Raw genomic sequence first — 20,062 nt, forward strand, 5'->3', positions numbered from 1 at the left:
CGGCTAACGCTATGCAGTTAATTAGAGGAAACTTCCATTGAAAATGGGTCTAAAATGTGTAACAGTCTACCATATTTCCCCAACTCTGGTGTACGTATATATGGGAACTATATATAATCTGAGAGCTATATATAATCTGAACCGATTTTGACTAAATTTGACATGTATAGTTAGAATAATAATTCTGCTATCTATGCGAAATTTCACGTAAACGGGAGTATAACTTTGGCCCCCTTGGTCATATGAGTGCAAATAGGACGGAAGATATATATGGGAGCCATATCTAAATCTGAACCGATTTCAAACAAATTTGGCACAATTACCGATATTACTAAGCGCACTCCTTGCGCGAAATTTGAAGCAAATCACGGCAAACCCCAGGATTTTGAGGCCATATAAGTTCAAATCGGACGAAAGATATATATGGGAGCTATATCTAAATTTGAACCGATTTCAATCAAATTTACCAAGCATTGGTAGAATGTGAATTCTACCCTCTGTGCAAAATTTCACGAAGATCGGTAATAAACTTTGGCCACTGTGGCCATATGAGTCTAAATCGGACGAAAGATATATATGGGAGCTATATCTAAATCTGAACCGATTTGGCTGATATTTGGCAAGATTTTCGAGATTTATAAAATATTTGGATGTACGGTATTTCAAGAAAATCGGTTGATAAACACGCTAACTATGGCCAAATCGGGGATAAATATATATGGCAGCTATATCTAAATCTGAACCGATTTTTTCCAAAACCAATAGCGATTATCTCTGTCCCAAGAAACGGCCCTATGCCAAATTTGAGGACGATCGGACTTAAATTGCGAGCTGTATTTCAAGAAAATCGGTTGATAAACACGCTAACTATGGCCAAATCGGGGATAAATATATATGGCAGCTATATCTAAATCTGAACCGATTTTTTCCAAAACCAATAGCGATTATCTCTGTCCCAAGAAACGGCCCTATGCCAAATTTGAGGACGATCGGACTTAAATTGCGAGCTGTACTTTGTGCACAAAATTACATATACAGACAGACGGACGGACAGACGGACGGACAGACAGACGGACATAGCTAAATCGACTCTGAAGTTAATTCTAAGCCGATCGGTATACTAAAAGATGGGTCTATGACCACTATTTCTTGGCGTTACATACAAATGCACAAACTTTTTATACCCTGTACCACAGTAGTGGTGAAGAGTATAAAAATACTTACCAATTTATGAACAAGTAAGGAAAGTCTAAAGTCGGGCGGGGCCGACTATATTATACCCACCACCACTTTGTAGATCTAAATTTTCGATACCATATCACAGCCGTCAAATGTGTTGGGGCTGTATAAAGGTTTGTCCCAAATACTTACATTTAAATATCACTCGATCTGTACAGAATTTGATAGACTTCTACACAGAAAAAAGTGTCTCGTAAATTTAAGAAGAGTTTTACAATAATTTATTACAAGAATTTTCCAGAATTTTAGTTCATTTTTCGTATTTTCAACGAAAATTAACTACTCGAAAGGAAATTTTACAAATTCTAAGTAGCAATCGTTTAGTTCATGGCCTACAAAATACGATGGAAATTTCCTTAAAAAATTTCTTAACTGGTAGTTAAAAATTCGTTTGTCATGCTATAAAACTACTTGTGAAATGTAAAGTTCTTTCTAAATAATAAATGCAATTTACTATAAGATTTTTTTGTATGAGAAAATATTTTTTACGAAAAAATGAACTTGAAAGTGGATAGCAATTTCTTACTGACATTTCCTATAGTTAATAATTGTTGGTAAAAAATTACTCAATGAAATATTTTTAGTTCACATGTAATTAAATTTATAGATATTTTCGTCAAAAATGGTAGATAACATTTTATGAAGTTTTTGCAAATTTTAAGTTAAACGGTTCATCGTCCATAAACTGGTGTGCCTTTACGAATATTATTCTTAGAATAAATTGTCAGCAGATGCGATGAACTAATGCATAGTACAGAGATCTTTATCGGCGTAGTGGAATGTGATTAATGTAAAGATAATGTTACTTGAGTTTTGTTGTGTATACATCAGCGTGGGGTTGTTTTTATTTTTGTTCATTTAGTGGTTTGTGTGTGTGTTTGTTATACGCGGATGGTTTATTTGGCTGGATGAGGTGTTGTTTTCAATAAAGGCACATGTGTTTTTGTTGTTGTAGGAATGTTTTGGCTTTGCTTGGTTTTGTTTGGCATAGGGATCTATAGTACAAACCAATAATCGATTTTTCGACATTTCGATTATTGACTTTTAATCAAAAATCGATTTTCGATTATTTTTACCAATGAAAATTCGAATATTCGATTTTTCATAATCGATTTTCATAGAAATAATGATTCTAAAAAATATACGATTTTATGAAATCTATTTGTCTTTTTGTGAGTATTATTAACAATAGTTGTTAATAAAAGCAAAAAATTAGTTCCAGTCAAACATGTTAATTTTTAAATTTGTTTAAAAATTAAAATGTTCAACATAAAATTTTTAACATGTGCCAATCATTAATTTTTATTTCCCCAAATAATTACACTATAAATTCAAGGAAATTGAAAACACAAAGGATTAATTTCCACCAATTTGATATTTTATTTAATAAAATCAGAATTTTTATTTTTCTAGTTCAAAATTTAAACTAAATTTTTGGTGATCAAAACTAAAAATTAGTTAAAAATCTAAAATCGATTTTGCGATTATTTTTAGCTTAATAATCGATTTCGACTTTTTTGATTTTCATGCCAAAATTCGAATAATCGATTAATCGATTTTCGATTTATAGATCCCTAGTTTGGCATGCTTCAGTTGTACAGTTGGCGTTGGCGTGGGTTGTTGCATCTTTTAAGCAGGTATGCAACAAGGAAATATAAAGGCATGGAATATTTTGTATTTTTGAGACATATATTGGTGTTTGTTTATTAAACCTTTTAAATGATTTATTAATATTTTAACGGTAGTTTAGAAAAAAGTTATTAAGAATATTTAGGAAAATATGTTGAAATTGAAAGTGTATTGAAATTGTTATTATTCAATGTAAAAAAGTAATATTCAATTCCAGATGAATTTGGAAAATTTTTGATATATCTCAGACCTAACTACAGATGGATTCGAACAAATTTAAAAAATAGAGAATTGGTAAGTTTTCTTTTACAAATTGGCTTTCTTTCAACTAGAATATTTACATTTTTATCATCAAAATTACAGGTTTTTAATACCTTATTTTAGTATTTCTTTAATCAAATTTCATTAAAACCAATGTAATATTTTTAATGTAAAAACAAATATTTAATTTCAGAATAACCCCTTAAAAACTTGGAAAAATTTTTAGTACTCCTTTGCTTGTAATTTAATAGTGAATTGGTAAGGATTCTTTAACTTTCTTTTAACCCTGGACAGTCATTCTTATTTTTTGTACATTAACGCCATCCTTCATCATTTTGACTGCGGCTCATTTCAAGACGCTATAATTTTCATCGTGAGCGAAACTTGAATTTATTTTCTTATTTAATTTGGTTTTAATTAGTATAAAACAAAAAGAAATCATAAAACGGTCGAATTAGTATAATTTAAATTTACCATTTCCCAATAGACTAAAATGCATTTTAAATCGAAAATGAAATGTCGTCATTTTGACGAATGATGACTGTCTAGGGTTAACCAGAATATTTGGTTTTTTTTATCCATATAATTATTTTTTCCATTAGATTTTTTAGAAACCTATTTAATAATTGTATTTAATGTAAAAAATAAATATTTAATTTCAGAGTAACCCAAATAAATTTGGACAACTATTCATATTTCCCCTCAGCGTACAATTTTATAGAGAATTGGTAAGTTTTATATTAAAACTTTGGCTTTCTTTCAACTAGAATATTTATTTTATTATAGCCTTCACATCGATAACAACACAGTTTTATGAGTTTCTATATAGAATACTTCATTATTTCTCTAATTGTTTCAGGTATAAATTTTATGAGATACGTTTTCCAAAGAAAAGTTGAATTCCTTACACCCAAATATGGTAAGTTACAAGCTAAAATGATGAATTAAAAAACTATATTTCATTACATGGTGTTAATTTTTAACAATTTTCATTATTGCATCCATTTTTTTCCAGCAAGATATGTGAAAAAATTACCTACGATGAATAAAAAAAGGATAAGTCAAAATGTCCAAACAGCGAGTTCAAATGAACTACTCTCTGTTCCACGAGGTCATCATTAATTTTATTCACAAAAAACATTGTATTAAGAACTTTCATCATAAGTTTTTATAATAAAGTACTTTTGCTTAAAGAAAGTTTAATTTTAATGTATGAAAATTTTCATATTAGTAAAACAGTTTGTTGTTCCTTTAATTATTAATTTCTCTGTACTGTGCAATGATTGATTTGAAAATAGTTTAGTTGTCGACATTTTAAAGAGACTGTTAACCAATTTTTATTATTGGGTTTCCCAAAAAATAAGCAAGTAAACCAAAATAATACTAACTTTTTAACTTGGTAGGGGTATATAAATCTTATGGCGTTGTAAAAATGAACTAAAATACAATGTTATAGATGAACTAAAATTTAAGAGAATTATAAACTAGACAAGTTGAAAAAAATCTTAAGGGCTAAATCATGGTCAATGTTACTACAGTTTAGTTCATTTTGCAATGGAAAAGGGTTCACTGTTTTTTCAGTGTACATAATCTATATAAAATTTAAGTCGGCTAATGCACTAGGGTGGAACACAATGTTAGTAAAAAAATATGGGAAACATTTAAATCTGAAGCAATTTTAAAGAAACTTCGCAAAAGTTTATTTATGATTTATCGCTCGATATATATGTATTACAATATATGTATTACGACTAAGCAGTGACGATTTTACAAGGAAAATGCTATATCTTAAAAATCTTAAGGGCTAAATCATGGTCAATGTTACTACAGTTTAGTTCATTTTGCAATGGAAAAGGGTTCACTGTTTTTTCAGTGTACATAATCTATATAAAATTTAAGTCGGCTAATGCACTAGGGTGGAACACAATGTTAGTAAAAAAATATGGGAAACATTTAAATCTGAAGCAATTTTAAAGAAACTTCGCAAAAGTTTATTTATGATTTATCGCTCGATATATATGTATTACAATATATGTATTACGACTAAGCAGTGACGATTTTACAAGGAAAATGCTATATCTAAATCTGAACCGATTTCAATAAAATTTGACACACTTGACTATAGTACTAATTGATCTTCTTGTGCAAAATTTCAACAAAATTGGGGTAAAACTCTGGCTTCTGGGGCCATATAAGTCCATATTGGGCGAAATATATGGGAGCTATATCTAAATCTGAACCGATTTCTTCCAAAATCAATAGGATTCTATTCTGAGCAAAAACACATACTTGTGCCAAATTTGAAGTCGATTGGACTAAAACTGCGACCTAGACTTTGATTACAAAAATGTGTTCACGGACAGACGGACATGGCAACACTAAGCGAAAAATGTTCGTACTATTTACGATTTTGATCGTTGTATTCACGAATCCTGACGTTAATATTGAACCAACGTACAAATTCGTTGATACAACGAAATGCGTTACGTTGTATTTACGAACAGGAATTAGTCGTAAATACAACGATTTATGTCGTTGTATTAATGAAGTCTGTTCATTGTATTGATGACGCTCGTTCGTTGTATTGATGATGCTGAATCGTTATATTAATGAAATCTGATCGTTATATTAATGATGCCTGATCGTTATATTAATGACACCTGGTCGTTATATTAATGACGCGTGTTCGTTGTATAGATGATGCCTATTCGTTATATTAATGAAACCTGATCGTTATATTGATGACACTTTATCGTTGTATTAATGATGCATGATCGTTGTATTAATGATTCATGATCGTTATATTAATGATGCACGATCGTTGTATTGATGATGCCTAATCGTTATATTCATGAATCCTGATCGTTATATTGATGACGCCTTATCGTTGTATTAATGACGTCTGATCATTGTAATTACGACGACTGATCGTTGTATTTATGATCAGTGATTGTATTTATTGATACATTTTCGTTGCCATATACTTACTAAAAATCTATAACAAAAGGAGTGTATTTAATTTTAATAATTGTAATTTTTTATTTACATTTTCAAGTATTTCTTGTGCTACAATAAAAACTTTACACATATAATCGCTTAAATCAATGAGTATAAAATTGTAGGACATAAAGGAATATTGAGTTTTAATAATTCAGAGTTTTTCATACAAATACTTTTCATCGTTTAATAAACTAATTACACGTATAATCTTTTAAATTAGTGAGTAGAAAAAAAAGTTTAAATAAAGAATTTTTATTTCTACAATTTTATTTTAATAATTCAGAATTTTTCATTGCTATTATCACAAAACTTTTTGTAGTATAAAAAAATAACATTTATATTCGTTTACATGAATTACTATAAATAGCATAAAATGTTTTCGACCATAGGAACTTTTACGTTTGAAATTGAATTTTATTCACTTTTTCAAAAATAAGTTTAATTGTATTACAAAAATAATGTCTTATATAATGTTTGAGTTAGTTACTTCATTTTTTTAGAATTTTTTAGAATAATAGGAACTTTTGTATTATAAAGAAACTATTTTTAACCTTTTTGGTCACATTAAACTGAAGAGATTTCTGATAACAATGAAGTGACCTTGGAATTGTTGTTTCCATTTTCGATATTATAGAGATATTTTTCTATAAAAGTCCAAAATGGTAAACAAGCTTGCGGATATTGAGCATTAAACAAGTGAAAAGATTTAAAGCACAAATCCATAGCTCGACAAAAAATTGTACAAGGGAGAAAATATCCATCCAAGTATACGTAAAATTTGTTAATTTTAAAATTGTCTTTGTTTTCTTCTGCGACAATAAATGGTTGGATTGGCTCACCTCTTTTTATTAAGAAATCCACATGTTCTTCTATGGCCTGCAAGTTTTCGTTCACATAAATAAACGACTCTTGTGAATCCTTTATAGAATAACGGCCATGTGAAATTTTCCCATCACTTCCTTTTCGTTGAAATTTTTTGGTGGGATATAAATATCCATGAAGGCTCCATAACAACTTTAAGACGCATTCATCTTTTTCTATATTAAAATTAAGAAAAGAAATTATGTAAATAAAATTCAAAACTATATTATATTTTAGAGCATTATTTTACTTTACCTTCATTGAAATGGTGTTTTTCAATCGATCCTAACACCTGCTTCGACCGTTTGTTATAAATAGCCAAATGGTTTTTCATGTATTCGAGGAGTTTCTCCATCTTTTCATCAAAATCCACCATGTGTGAAGCATTTTTCTGTACAACAGCAAAGTCTAGATCAATCTAAATAAATTCCAAATTGTTTGGTAAATAATTTCAGTTATTAACTTTTTCTTTTAATAAATTTCACTTACCAATTGACAGCCCAATGGTTTTTTGTATTGAGGCCATAATTGTAAAGCCTTCGATATATTTTCACATTCGTTGTGAATTTGATTAATCCGGAAGTTTGAACAACCGATCCAAGTAATTTTAAAATTTTCCGGTGGAAGGTCGTCGTACTGAAGGCTTTGGATACAGCTTAGAGCATCATTTTCAGGAACTACGGAGAAAAAATTAGTAAGTAATAAAACATAATTAAACATCTATGAAGCAAATTCCATTAACTTACCGAATTCAAATTTAGATCCAGAGGTACTAGGTTTGTCGTTTTTGTTAATATCCAAAGATTTTACACTTTTCTTATTATTGTGATATTTTATGTAGAGTTTACCTCTTCCATCAGTCCTTTATGACTCCAATTTTTCCGTTGGAAAAATTTCCAATATTTCAGACTATAGACGGTGGCAAGTTTGAAGGCTCATGTGGATATTGTTGAAATCAAAGTATTGTATTATAATATTTATTAACATTATTCGATTTTCTTCAGTAATTGTGTTTGTCTTCTCATACTGTGTTAGAATGTTTGCAGCAAAAAATGTGGCATGGTGTGTTCGTATGTGTCTTTTGAAACACGAAGAGTTTTGGTATGCACTACCACAACAACGATAGATATCATCGCACTTCAAGAAATGAAAATATTTTAAATGCATAAAATATTTATTTTCGTTCACAAATTTTTGGTCTCACAAAAAACAATTCATAATTTAAATTACTCACAGACACTATGTAACTTTTTTTTTCACTTAAAAACAATTAATAATTTCAATTGCCGAACTTGAGCTCACGACCGTACGCTTGTATTGACATTTACCAACTAAACGGCTTATTCGATTTGTGTCTGCCAATATCAGTGATGGCAAAAGTGTTTGAGTGATGGCAAGAGTGTACCAATTTTAATACGAAACTTTAGTCCTTCTTCCTTGGTACGGCAATATCAGTTACTTTGTAATAAAAATTTTAAGCAAAGATTTTTTTCATATTGGAATATTTTAACTTCAAAATTTAATATAAAGTAAAAAATAGAAAAAGCGATTTTTTAATTTGTGGAAACTAATATGTTTTAGTTACAATTTCGCCAATATGAGAGTTTCCCTCGCGTAATAATGTTTCATTTGGTTAAGTTTTTTGAATTAAAAGTAATAAACAAATCCAATTGCACAAAGAATTCCCCAAACAAAATTAAATGATAAAACTAAGAAATAAATTTGTAAATTTTTAGAAATGTTAACACTAAGTTATTTTTTAAAAATAAGAAGTTTTCCTAAGGTAAAGAAATTTATTATTATTAGTGTATTTAAAATCATAATAAATTATGAAAATAAATACAAAAATAAAGGTATTAACAACTAAGGTTTTCGACTCAATAAATTAATCATATAAATTATATATTATATATAAATTAATTATATCTTATTAAATTTTCTTGAATTCGTCGAAATATTTACTTACTTAATTATATTGGTGTTTTGTTAAAATTTCTAAAATTACGCTTCAAGTTTTTTTCTGTTGGGTTGACTTTTTTTAAATGAATAATGGATCAATATGTGACTTAAAGTTAGCCCTTTTAATAAAATATATTACAAGAGCCGATATAAGAAACCGAAGTTAACATATTTATACATATTTAAGAAATTTATTAAATCTAATTAACATTTCCTTGTATGAGAAAAGTTCGTATTTAGAAAAAATGTACTTAGAATTTGTAAAAATATCTTATACTAGTAGCGACATAAAAGGTTAAAAGTTTTAGTTGAAGGCTTATTGGCTAAAAACTGGATTATTAAAGAGACATAACCGTAAAAAATTATTATTTTTTGCACTATAATGCGAATTTATTAGGGTTCATTCGCCATAATAATCGTTGGATGAAGGTAGAACATGATTTAGTAACACAAACCCCATCTTTAGCACAATATTTCTAAATCCCATCACTGATGTTTTCTATTCTACGCTTTTTGGATTTGCAACTAGACAACAAGGCAATGTGCATGAACAAAACCAAACACTCATAGTCGTTATATTCACAATGTGTACAGTTTGTTTGCTTGTGTGCGTCAAAATAAGATGACATTGTCTCATAGAAGCCAATGCTTAGCTACTCAAACATGCAACAGTAAAGAAAAATGTACAGTCTTAACATCAAATTTAGGGGTTGATAACAATAGAATAAAAGCAACGATTGATATTCGTTATATTAACGTACATTTTTCATCAAGGTTTGTATATAAGGTTTAAGTATAAAGCAAGGTAATGTTCAACTCTTAAATATTAAAGAAATGAAACACATACCTATTGTTTTACAAAATAAGCAATATTTTCCAATATTTTCTTAACAAAATCGATATCAAATGTTCGTATTATTAATGAACATGGTCTCGTAAATATAACGATTTACGAAATTCGACAAAACATCGTCAACGATCATAATCGTTATATTAACGTATATTTTTCATCAAAGTTTGTAACATAGTAATGTAAGGTAATATCCAACACCCAAATTTTAAGAAGTAATACACATACATTTTATTTTTGTTAATAAGCGAAATTTTCTGCAAAAAATTTTATCAAAAGTAGCTATTGTTCGTAGTATTAACGCACATAGATTCGTAAATATAACGATTTACGAAATTCGACAAAACATCGTCAACGACTCATAATCGTTATATTAACGTACAGTTTTCATCTATGTTTGTAACATAAGGTTTTGGTGTAATGTAAGGTAATTTTTAACCCCAAAATGTTAAAGAAGTAAATCATATAGCTATAGGTTTTCAAACTAAAATAGATTTTCCAACAATTTTCTTGACAACAGCGAAAATAAATGTTCGTAGTATTAACGAACCTGGATTCGTTAATACAACGTCCTACGAAATTCGAGAAATCATCGTCAACGATTGGTTTCGTTGTATTAACGTAAATTTTCGTTGTATTAACGTAAAATTTCGTTGTATTAACGAACTTAAGTCAACGAACACCGTTCGTTAATATTACGATCGTTTTTTCTACCAGTGTATATCGACTCAGGAGCCCACCCTGAGCATTTTTGCCAAAGACACCATGTGTCTATATCGTCTCCTTCTGGGTGTTGCAAACATATGCACTAACTTATAATACCCTGTTCCACAGTGTGGCGCAGGGTATAATAAACTATACGCTGAGATATAACAAAAATTTTCCAAATTCAGCTGGAATTGAATATTAATTTTTTACATAGAATAATAAAAATTTCAATACACTTTCAATTTCAACATATTTTCGTAATAACTTTTTTCTAAACTACCGATAAAATATTAATAACTTTCATTTAAAAGGTTTAATAAACAAACACAAATATATGTCTCAAAAATCCAAAATATCCCATGGCTTTATATTCCCTTGTTGCATACCTACTTAAAAGATGCAACAGCCCACGCCAACGCCGACTATACAACTGAAGCATGCCAAACAAAACCAAGCAAAGCCAAAACATTCCTATAACAACAAAAACACATGTGCCTTTATTGAAAACAACACCTCATCCAGCCAAATAAACCATCCGCGAATAACAAGCAAACACACACAAACCACTACATGAACAAAAATAAAAACAACCCCACGCGCATGTATACACAACAAAACTCAAGTAACATCATCTTTATATTAATCACATTCCACTATGCCGATAAAGATCTCTGTACTATGCATATTCGTAAAGGCACACCAGTTTATGAACGATGAAACGTTTAACTTAAAATTTGCAAAATTTTCATGAAATGTTATCTACCATTTTTGACGAAAATGTCTATAAATTTAATTACATGTGAACTAAAAATATTACATTGGGTAATTTTTTACCAACAATTATTAACTATAGGAATAGTCTGTAAGAAATTGCTATCCACTTTCAAGTTCATTTTTCGTAAAAAAATATTTTCTCATACAAAAAAATCTTATAGTAAATTGCACTTATTATTTAGAAAATACTTTACATTTCACAAGTAGTTTTATAGCATGACAAACGAATTTTTAACTACCAGTTAATAAATTTTTAAGGAAATTTCCATCGTATTTTGTAGGCCATGAACTAAACGATTGCTACTTAGAATTTGTAAAATTTCCTTCCGAGTAGTTAATTTTCGTTGAAGATACGAAAAATGAACTAAAATTCTGGAAAATTCTTGTAATAAATTATTGTAAAATTTTTCTTAAATTTACGAGACACTTTTTTTCTGTGTAGGCAGATATTAAAGCAAGAAATATCTTAGAAAAGAAAATAGAATTTTTGACTTATTACATACAAACTAAGAATTGCGAACATGTATGGGAGCCACCGTGGTACAACGTAGAGGTGTGCGTGTGACTGAAATTTCACTCATACTCACGCACATTCACGAAGCAAAATGTTTATTCACGCACGCTCACGCACGATACGTGCTGTACGAAATGAAAACCAGTACTCACGCACGAACTACTTTTAAAGACTCACACTCACGCACGATTTACGACAATTCACGTGACTCACGATAAATTCACGAGACTCACGACATTTTCCAAACGGAAATCAGCAAAGGTAACAAAATTCAAAAATATTCACGAACCGATTTTATTTCTCACACACGACATAATTATTTTAGTTCCATTCACGCACATTCACGAGAATTTCCTGTCACGCGCACACCTCTAGTACAATGATTAGCATGTCCGCCTTGCATACAAATGGTCCTGGTTGAGTCCAAGTTTTTGTTTTTATTAATCTTTATATTTATTTGTGAAACATTTTGAATTAATAAAGAAAACTAAACCTATGGACCTAGTGCCGTAAAAGAAACATTTGATGTAAAGCAAACCAATATCCTATTTTCTCTTCTCTGTTGTCTGTGGTACATGAGGCTTTGATATATTTTTCTTTTCATCAAGTTTGCCAAGTATCTAGTTTTTTTATTTTCATATAACTTGCTATTGTATAAAAAATTAAATTATTTAAATAGGATTTTAATTAAATGAAAAATTAAAAAATATACTCAACTGTATGACGAGAGTTCTACTGCTTATCGAAACTTCAAAGCAATCAATTCACTTTGCAGGCAGAGAAATACATGTAGCTTTTTATTATTGCTACACCCAGAAAAAAGGGGCTCTAATGCCAACAGAACTTTATTTTAGTTCATGAAGTTTAGTTGATTTTAGTTAAACTTTGCACAATATGAGTAAATGTTCCTTATTTGAATAATTTTTTGCTAACTTTAATGACGTGAACTAAAAATAAGAAAAAAAGTTTTACACAAATATAGTGCACAATTTTACTAAAAAATAAAATAGTTCATATTTTCCTAAAATGGCAGAAGTTTGCTTAAATTGAGTTCATAAGTCTCTCAAATGAGTAAATTTTACTAAAATTGTACCTGTCATGAACTTCGTATAGCGCTAAAGACATTTTAACAATTTTTAAATCCAATTTTTTCTTTCAACATATGAAATTTTCTTAAGCAAGAGAAAAAAATTAATTAGTTTTAATAAATTTTCTTCAATTTGACAAAAAGTATTAACTTATTTGTAACATGTTGCAATTAGAAAACTATTTTAGTTAAAATTTTCTAAAATAAACCTACATTTTCTTCAACGGTGGGTTCACTTTTTTTTGGGTGTAACATTTCTATTTCCAGGTGGATTCTTTCATTTCAAGCATTTGCCAAAAATAATTAACTTTTCATTGATGTTGGTTGAGAGCTTTTGATGTCCTCGTTTGTTGGTTGGCCCTTGGCTTCTGGCTGCCTTGGGTGGTATTGGAATTGCATTAAAATTGAATTTTTTCATTTCCACCTTTGAGTTCAAGTGGACCACTAGCAACATTCAGTGATACTAAAGACTTGAAACATGAAAGTGACATGGTTGGGGATCTTGATCTTGATGTAATTGTTACTTTTGCACAATCGAGGTGAAAAAAGTTCTGAGAATTGTGGCTATTTTGTGGCCCACTCGTCCATATAACGAGAGACTTTCAATTGCTGAACACGAAACGAATTGAATTGAAATGTTGAAGAATATGTGGGGTAATAGGATTCGTAACTCAAGTATATTTCAAGTGGCAACAAGTTGTGGTGCAAGTGATTTGTTTTGTGGTTCACTTTTCGGTATTCACATCCTTTATGTGTGTGACCCACTTCGTTGTAAGTATGTCAGGAGCTCCAAAGCCTCCTTCAGGATAATAAGAAACCCCATACATGTGGAGACAGCAGGGATGGAAAATGCAGTACTATTTATAGTACTTTTTTCAATACTTTTCCACCCCCGCGAATGATTTAGTACCTTTTGTGTAGACAATAGTTTTGACAAAATATTTTAATATTTTGAGAAAGTCTTTAACAAACTTGTTAATTAATAATCTTTTACAAATTTGGCAAAACAGACAAGTTCATGCGAGAATAAAATCTCGATTTTGTAAAAGCCATAGTTAAAAACACCAATTTCTTGAATTTCAAGAACGATTTAGTCGAAAAATTCACGCGTTTCTATATTACGCTTCCACACGAACATTTTCCAGATGAGAAGTTATCGATCGCTTACTAAAATAATGCGAACCAAAAACTACCAAAAAATATTATTTTGCAAAAATGTACGAGGGCGGTTCGGAAACTTCTTAGCCTATCAATGAAAGAGAATAGTTCGTTTTTCAAAAATATTTTTTATTTTTCAATATAATCTCCCGAAACTTCAATACACTTAGTCCAACGCTTTTATAGCAATTCTATCCCTTGATTAAGATAGTTTTCCTCAAGGTCTTCAAAAAAGTGGTTTACAACTGTAATTGCATCTTCATTTGAGGTAAAACGCTTGTCAGCAAGGATTTTTTTTTTAGATTTGGGAACAAGTAAAAGTCACTGGGAGCTAAATCATGGGAAAATAAGGTGGGTGGTCAAGCAACTCGTACTTTAATTCGTTGATTTTAGCCATTGTTAAAACACTCTTGTGCGCTGGTGCGTTGTCTAGTAGGCCAGGACGTTTTTCTCGAATTTGTACATTTAATTGATCCAAAAGGTTGCAATAGTACTCTGAATTTATTGTTTTACCCTTTTGCAGATAGTCAATCAATAAAATACCTTTGAAGTCCCAAAAAACCGTTGTCATTACCTTAAAGGGTGATACGGTCAAAATTTGGTCAAGGGAAAACGCGTGTAAATCGGTGAAATCGTTTATTTAAAAAATCAAATTAAATTTCTTTTTCAAGTTCAATTAGTATAAAATTCAGTATGGAAAAATATTTAGTTAGGCTTTCGCTTTTCCAAAACCGAATTGCCGGGCCTCACGCTTGACACCCGCCATCAGATTTTGTACAGCCACCTTGTTCACTTTCTTCGCCGCAGAAAGCCAGTTTGCCTTGAACTGCTGCTCGTCCTTAGCAGTTTTTTTGGTCTTCTTTAGGTTCCGCTTGACAATAGCCCAGTATTTCTCAATTGGGCGGAGCTCTGGCGTGTTGGGAGGGTTCTTGTCCTTGGGAACCACCTACACGTTGTTGGCGGCGTACCTCTCCATGGCCTTTTTACCGTAATGGCAAGATGCCAAATCCGGCCAAAACAGTACGGAACAAGCGTGTTTCTTCAGGAAAGGCAGCAGACGTTTATTCAAACACTCTTTCATGTAAATTTCTCGGTTGACGGTCCCGGAAGCTATGAAAATGCTGCTTTTCAAGCCACAGGTACAGATGGCTTGCCAAACCAAATATTTCTTTGCGAACTTTGACAGTTTTATGTGCTTGAAAATATCTGCTACCTTTCCCCTTCCTTTTATTTCTATAGAAAATTTTGTCAAAATTTTATTTCTATAGAAAAGTTTGTCAAAGTTTTATTCTATAGAAAATTTTCTCAAAATTGTATTTCTATAGAAAACTTTTTCATTTTTTTTAAATTGAGGAGTTGACAAACACAACAGTCTAACGAAGCTCTGGACAATAATCATCCAATGGGATTTTTGTTGAAATTTAGTGAAAAGTACTTTTTCGCTCAAAAAAATACCTTTTTTGTACTTTCTTAAAAATTGTATTTTCCATCCCTGGGAGACGGCATTGAATATCATAAAAAGAGAAAGTTAAATTTGGAGCACAGAAGTAGTACATAGTAAATCATAAGATTGTAACTTAAGGTGAGATTACATTAACATTTTAAAAACTTTTTTTTAAATGTTCAATGAATTACAATTTAGTATGGTTAAATTATAATAATTTTTATGTGTTAAATTGTTCACCTCAAATTTTATCAAAACCTAATATTTTATATCTATTTACAAATAAAGGGTAATTTTTTAAGAGCTTTATGATTCAAATTCAGAAAAATACATGAGCTCTTTATTTGAATCGATAGTATGGTCCATATAATACAATTGAAGCGAGCTTGTCTGTATAAACGTGAGCTTTAACTTAGTCTTCATGAAAACATATGTCTTGCAAGTCAAGCTGTTGAATTTTGGGCAAAAAATGGGATAACATTTCACGCACGCAGAGAAGGAATGTGATCACCTCAAATATGAAGAAGAGCAAAATGTTATTTTTGAACGGAGAACATGGAAAATGTTCGCGACAAAAATGTTGTTTACTCCCCAATCATATACATAATTTCCGAGAAAATATCATGGTAGCAACAACCCAGTCCACAAATAACATTTTGCTCTTGAAAAATGTTCGAGGTGATTACACACAGAAAAAAAAGTGTCTCGTAAATTTGAGAAGATTTTTACAATAATTTATTACAAGAATTTTACAGAATTTTAGTTCATTTTTCGTATCTTCAACGAAAATTAACTACTCGAAAGGAAATTTTACAAATTCTAAGTAGCAATCGTTTAGTTCATGGCCTACAAAATACGATGGAAATTTTCTTAAAAAATTTCTTAACTGTTAGTTAAAAATTCGTTTGTCATGCTATTAAACTACTTGTGAAATGTAAAGTACTTTCTAAATAATAAGTGCAAATTACTATAATTTTTTTTTGTATGAGAAAATATTTTTTTATGAAAAATGAACTTGAAAGTGGATAGCAATTTCTTACTGATAATTCCTATAGTTACTAATTGTTGGTAGAAAATTACCCAATGAAATATTTCTAGTTCACATGTAATTAAATTTAAATACATTTTCGTCAAAAATGGTAGATAACATTTCATGAAGTTTTTGCAAATTTCAAGTTAAACGTTTCATCGTTCATAAAATGGTGTGGCTTTACGAATATTATTCTTAGAGTAAATTGTCAGCAGATGCAATGAACTAATGCATAGTACAGAGATCTTTATAGACACAGTGGAATGTGATTAATGTAAAGATGATGTTACTTGAGTTTTGTTTGAGTGAGAGTAATGCATTAATGAGAAATGGTAGCGAGGGCTGGGTATGTTGTGTAACACAGTGATGCCAGGAAGTTTTTTGAAAATTCCCTACGCGGCTCCTAAAAATTCTCTTTTTTCCCTACGCCCAAAATTTTTTTCCCTACATTTTTCCCTACAGTACTAAATTCAAACAAATTTGGCAAGAAAATGACAAATATTTTATATTGAATTCAATTTCTTTAAAATTAATTATATATAAAATTAATTATATATAATAATCTATAGTATCCTTCAATAAAGGGACCAAATGTTCAATAATATGAATATTGACATTTTTATTCGGATTTCAAACATTGAAACATCATTGCTCATTTTTAACACTACCAACATTTTTCTGGTGGACTTTAATGGCCGCGTGTTTCTTCAGGTCTGATTTCTACAATTTACGAACTTTCCACAAGCAATGCATTGGTATTTAAAATCGTCTTTTTCGACCGCCTCTAGCCAACGCTTTAATTCAACAATGAGCCAATTTGGTCAAAAGGCTATTTTCTAAATTTTGTTGGAATGGTTTTATTTTCTTCACTAGACGACATTTTTCGAAAACATTAAAAACTGTTGTGAATGTAACAGTTGTAAAACAGTTTTTGAAGATATTCCGGAATAAAAATCCTACATGTACTATTTTTATGTTAGCCTCACACCAATGCAGGCCGGCTTAATGTCGAAGTCATTTAAACTAAATATTATTACAATACTTATTCGAGCTTATTGGACAAGTTCTTTTCAGTAATAGTACTAATTCCCTTAATCTTCTTGTCCAATAGGCTCGAATAAGTATTGTAATAATATTTAATCCTACATTTATGCACACGAATCCGCGTATGCACTGCAAGTGATCTTTGTATTAGAAAATATTGAGAGGCACCAAGTTGAGGAAGCTATCACCTGTTTATGAACCTTAATGGAAGCGTTCATTCCTGCAAATGAAATCTATTTACGCATTTGTAATTAAATACCAATGCAAAACATCTTTTAACGTTACCGTTGTACTTTTCTAAATAAAATCATTACAATAACATCGTTAACGGTGAATTGCGTATTCCATTCGTTGAAGCTTTGACTAAAGGGTGATACGGTCAAAATTTGGTCAAATAAACTTGACGTATTTCTTTCAATTTTGCATTTTGCTCCTATTTTGATTTTGGAATTCACTCTTCAGTTGTCAAAATGCCGTCCAAGCAAGAAGAGCAGCGTATCAAAATTTTGCTCGCGCATCGCGAAAATCCGAGCTACTCGCACGCAAAGCTGGCAAAATCGCTAAAAGTTGCCAAATCAACCGTTACAAATATAATTAAAGTGTATGGGGAACGTTTGTCGACAGCCAGGAAGTCTGGATCGGGGGAAATCGAAAACCGGAAGCCGCTGAGACGACAAAGAGAGTTGCCGGTAGTTTCAAGCGAAACCCTAACCTCTCTCTCAGAGATGCCGCAAATAAGCTGGGTGTATCGTCTACAACCGTGCATCGAGCCAAAACACGAGCCGGACTATCGACTTACAAGAAGGTAGTGACTCCAAATCGCGATGGTAAACAAAATACGACGGCCAAAGCGCGATCCCGGAGGCTGTACACGACGATGCTGACGAAGTTTGACTGCGTGGTAATGGACGACGAAACCTACGTCAAAGCCGACTACAAGCAGCTTCCGGGACAGGAGTTTTATACGGCAAAAGGAAGGGGAAAGGTAGCAGATATTTTCAAGCACATAAAACTGTCAAAGTTCGCAAAGAAATATCTGGTTTGGCAAGCCATTTGTACCTGTGGCTTGAAAAGCAGCATTTTCATAGCTTCCGGGACTGTCAACCAAGAAATTTACGTGAAAGAGTGTTTGAATAAACGTCTGCTGCCTTTCCTGAAGAAACACGGTTGTTCCGTACTGTTTTGGCCGGATTTGGCATCTTGCCATTACGGTAAAAAGGCCATGGAGTGGTACGCCGCCAACAACGTGCAGGTGGTTCCCAAGGACAAGAACCCTCCCAACACGCCAGAGCTCCGCCCAATTGAGAAATACTGGGCTATTGTCAAGCGGAACCTAAAGAAGACCAAAAAAACTGCTAAGGACGAGCAGCAGTTCAAGGCAAACTGGCTTTCTGCGGCGAAGAAGGTGGACAAGGTGGCTGTACAAAATCTGATGGCAGGTGTCAAGCGTGAGGCCCGGCAATTCGGATTTGGAAAAGCGAAAGCCTAACTGAATATTTTTCCTGAATTTTATACTAATTGAACTTGAAAAAGAAATTTAATTTGATTTTTTAAATAAACGATTTCACCGATTTACACGCGTTTTCCCTTGACCAAATTTTGACCGTATCACCCTTTACCATATATTTTGGATCTTCAAATATTTGGAATATTAAGGAAAAGTACTCTTCTTGTTGCAAAATGTAGTAAACTCTGGAAATTGGAAAAATTTCCTACATTTGTAGAAAAAATTAAAAATCTGTCCTTTTTTCCCTACAGATGTAATTTAGGAAAAAAATCCCTACAAAAAAGGATTTTCGCTACGCATGGCATCACTGGTGTAACATATAAAGGGTGATTCTTTTGAGGTTAGGATTTTCATGCATTAGTATTTGACAGATCACGTGGGATTTCAGACATGGTGTCAAAGAGAAAGATGCTCAGTATGCTTTGACATTTCATCATGAATAGACTTACGATCTGCCACAACGTCGAATTTTCAGTGAATGGGCCCTAGAAAAGTTGGCAGAAAATCCGCTTTTTTATCGACAAATTTTGTTCAGCGATGAGGCTCATTTCTGGTTGAATGGCTACGTAAATAAGCAAAATTGCCGCATTTGGAGTGAAGAGCAACCAGAAGCCGTTCAAGAACTGCCCATGCATCCCGAAAAATGCACTGTTTGGTGTGGTTTGTACGCTGGTGGAATCATTGGACCGTATTTTTTCAAAGATGCTGTTGGACGCAACGTTACGGTGAATGGCGATCGCTATCGTTCGATGCTAACAAACTTTTTGTTGCCAAAAATGGAAGAACTGAACTTGGTTGACATGTGGTTTCAACAAGATGGCGCTACATGCCACACAGCTCGCGATTCTATGGCCATTTTGAGGGAAAACTTCGGAGAACAATTCATCTCAAGAAATGGACCGGTAAGTTGGCCACCAAGATCATGCGATTTGACGCCTTTAGACTATTTTTTGTGGGGCTACGTCAAGTCTAAAGTCTACAGAAATAAGCCAGCAAC

General features: G+C 31.5%; 1 protein-coding gene and 1 long non-coding RNA gene across 2 annotated transcripts; one reads left to right on the forward strand and one right to left on the reverse strand.

The window, feature by feature from the left end:
- The first annotated feature begins 3,086 nt into the window (after positions 1-3,086).
- Positions 3,087-4,039, forward strand: LOC142241387 (uncharacterized). Its single transcript, XR_012723611.1, has 4 exons — positions 3,087-3,162; positions 3,323-3,387; positions 3,792-3,857; positions 3,989-4,039. It is a non-coding gene; the product is annotated as an uncharacterized LOC142241387 (long non-coding RNA).
- A 2,412-nt stretch (positions 4,040-6,451) lies between these two features.
- LOC142231009 (uncharacterized) lies at positions 6,452-8,157 on the reverse strand. Its single transcript, XM_075301630.1, has 5 exons — positions 8,018-8,157; positions 7,737-7,852; positions 7,480-7,667; positions 7,246-7,408; positions 6,452-7,166 (listed from the first exon to the last, which is right to left on the reverse strand). The coding sequence occupies exons 1-5, from the start codon at positions 8,155-8,157 to the stop codon at positions 6,694-6,696; spliced, it is 1,080 nt and encodes a 359-aa protein (XP_075157745.1). The 3' UTR covers positions 6,452-6,693.
- Positions 8,158-20,062: the final 11,905 nt, after the last annotated feature.

This window comes from Haematobia irritans, chromosome 1 (assembly GCF_050003625.1).
Source record: "Haematobia irritans isolate KBUSLIRL chromosome 1, ASM5000362v1, whole genome shotgun sequence".
NCBI classification, from domain to species: Eukaryota; Metazoa; Arthropoda; class Insecta; order Diptera; family Muscidae; genus Haematobia; species Haematobia irritans.

Coding starts and splice junctions, on each gene's coding strand:
- LOC142231009 (XM_075301630.1), bottom strand. CDS start 8,157: ATGCATTTAAAATATTTTCATTTCTTGAAGTGCGATGATATCTATCGT. Junction 7,409..7,479: donor AACCATTGGGCTGTCAATTG/GTAAGTGAAATT, acceptor GAATTTATTTAG/ATTGATCTAGACTTTGCTGT. Junction 7,167..7,245: donor AAAACACCATTTCAATGAAG/GTAAAGTAAAAT, acceptor ATTTTAATATAG/AAAAAGATGAATGCGTCTTA.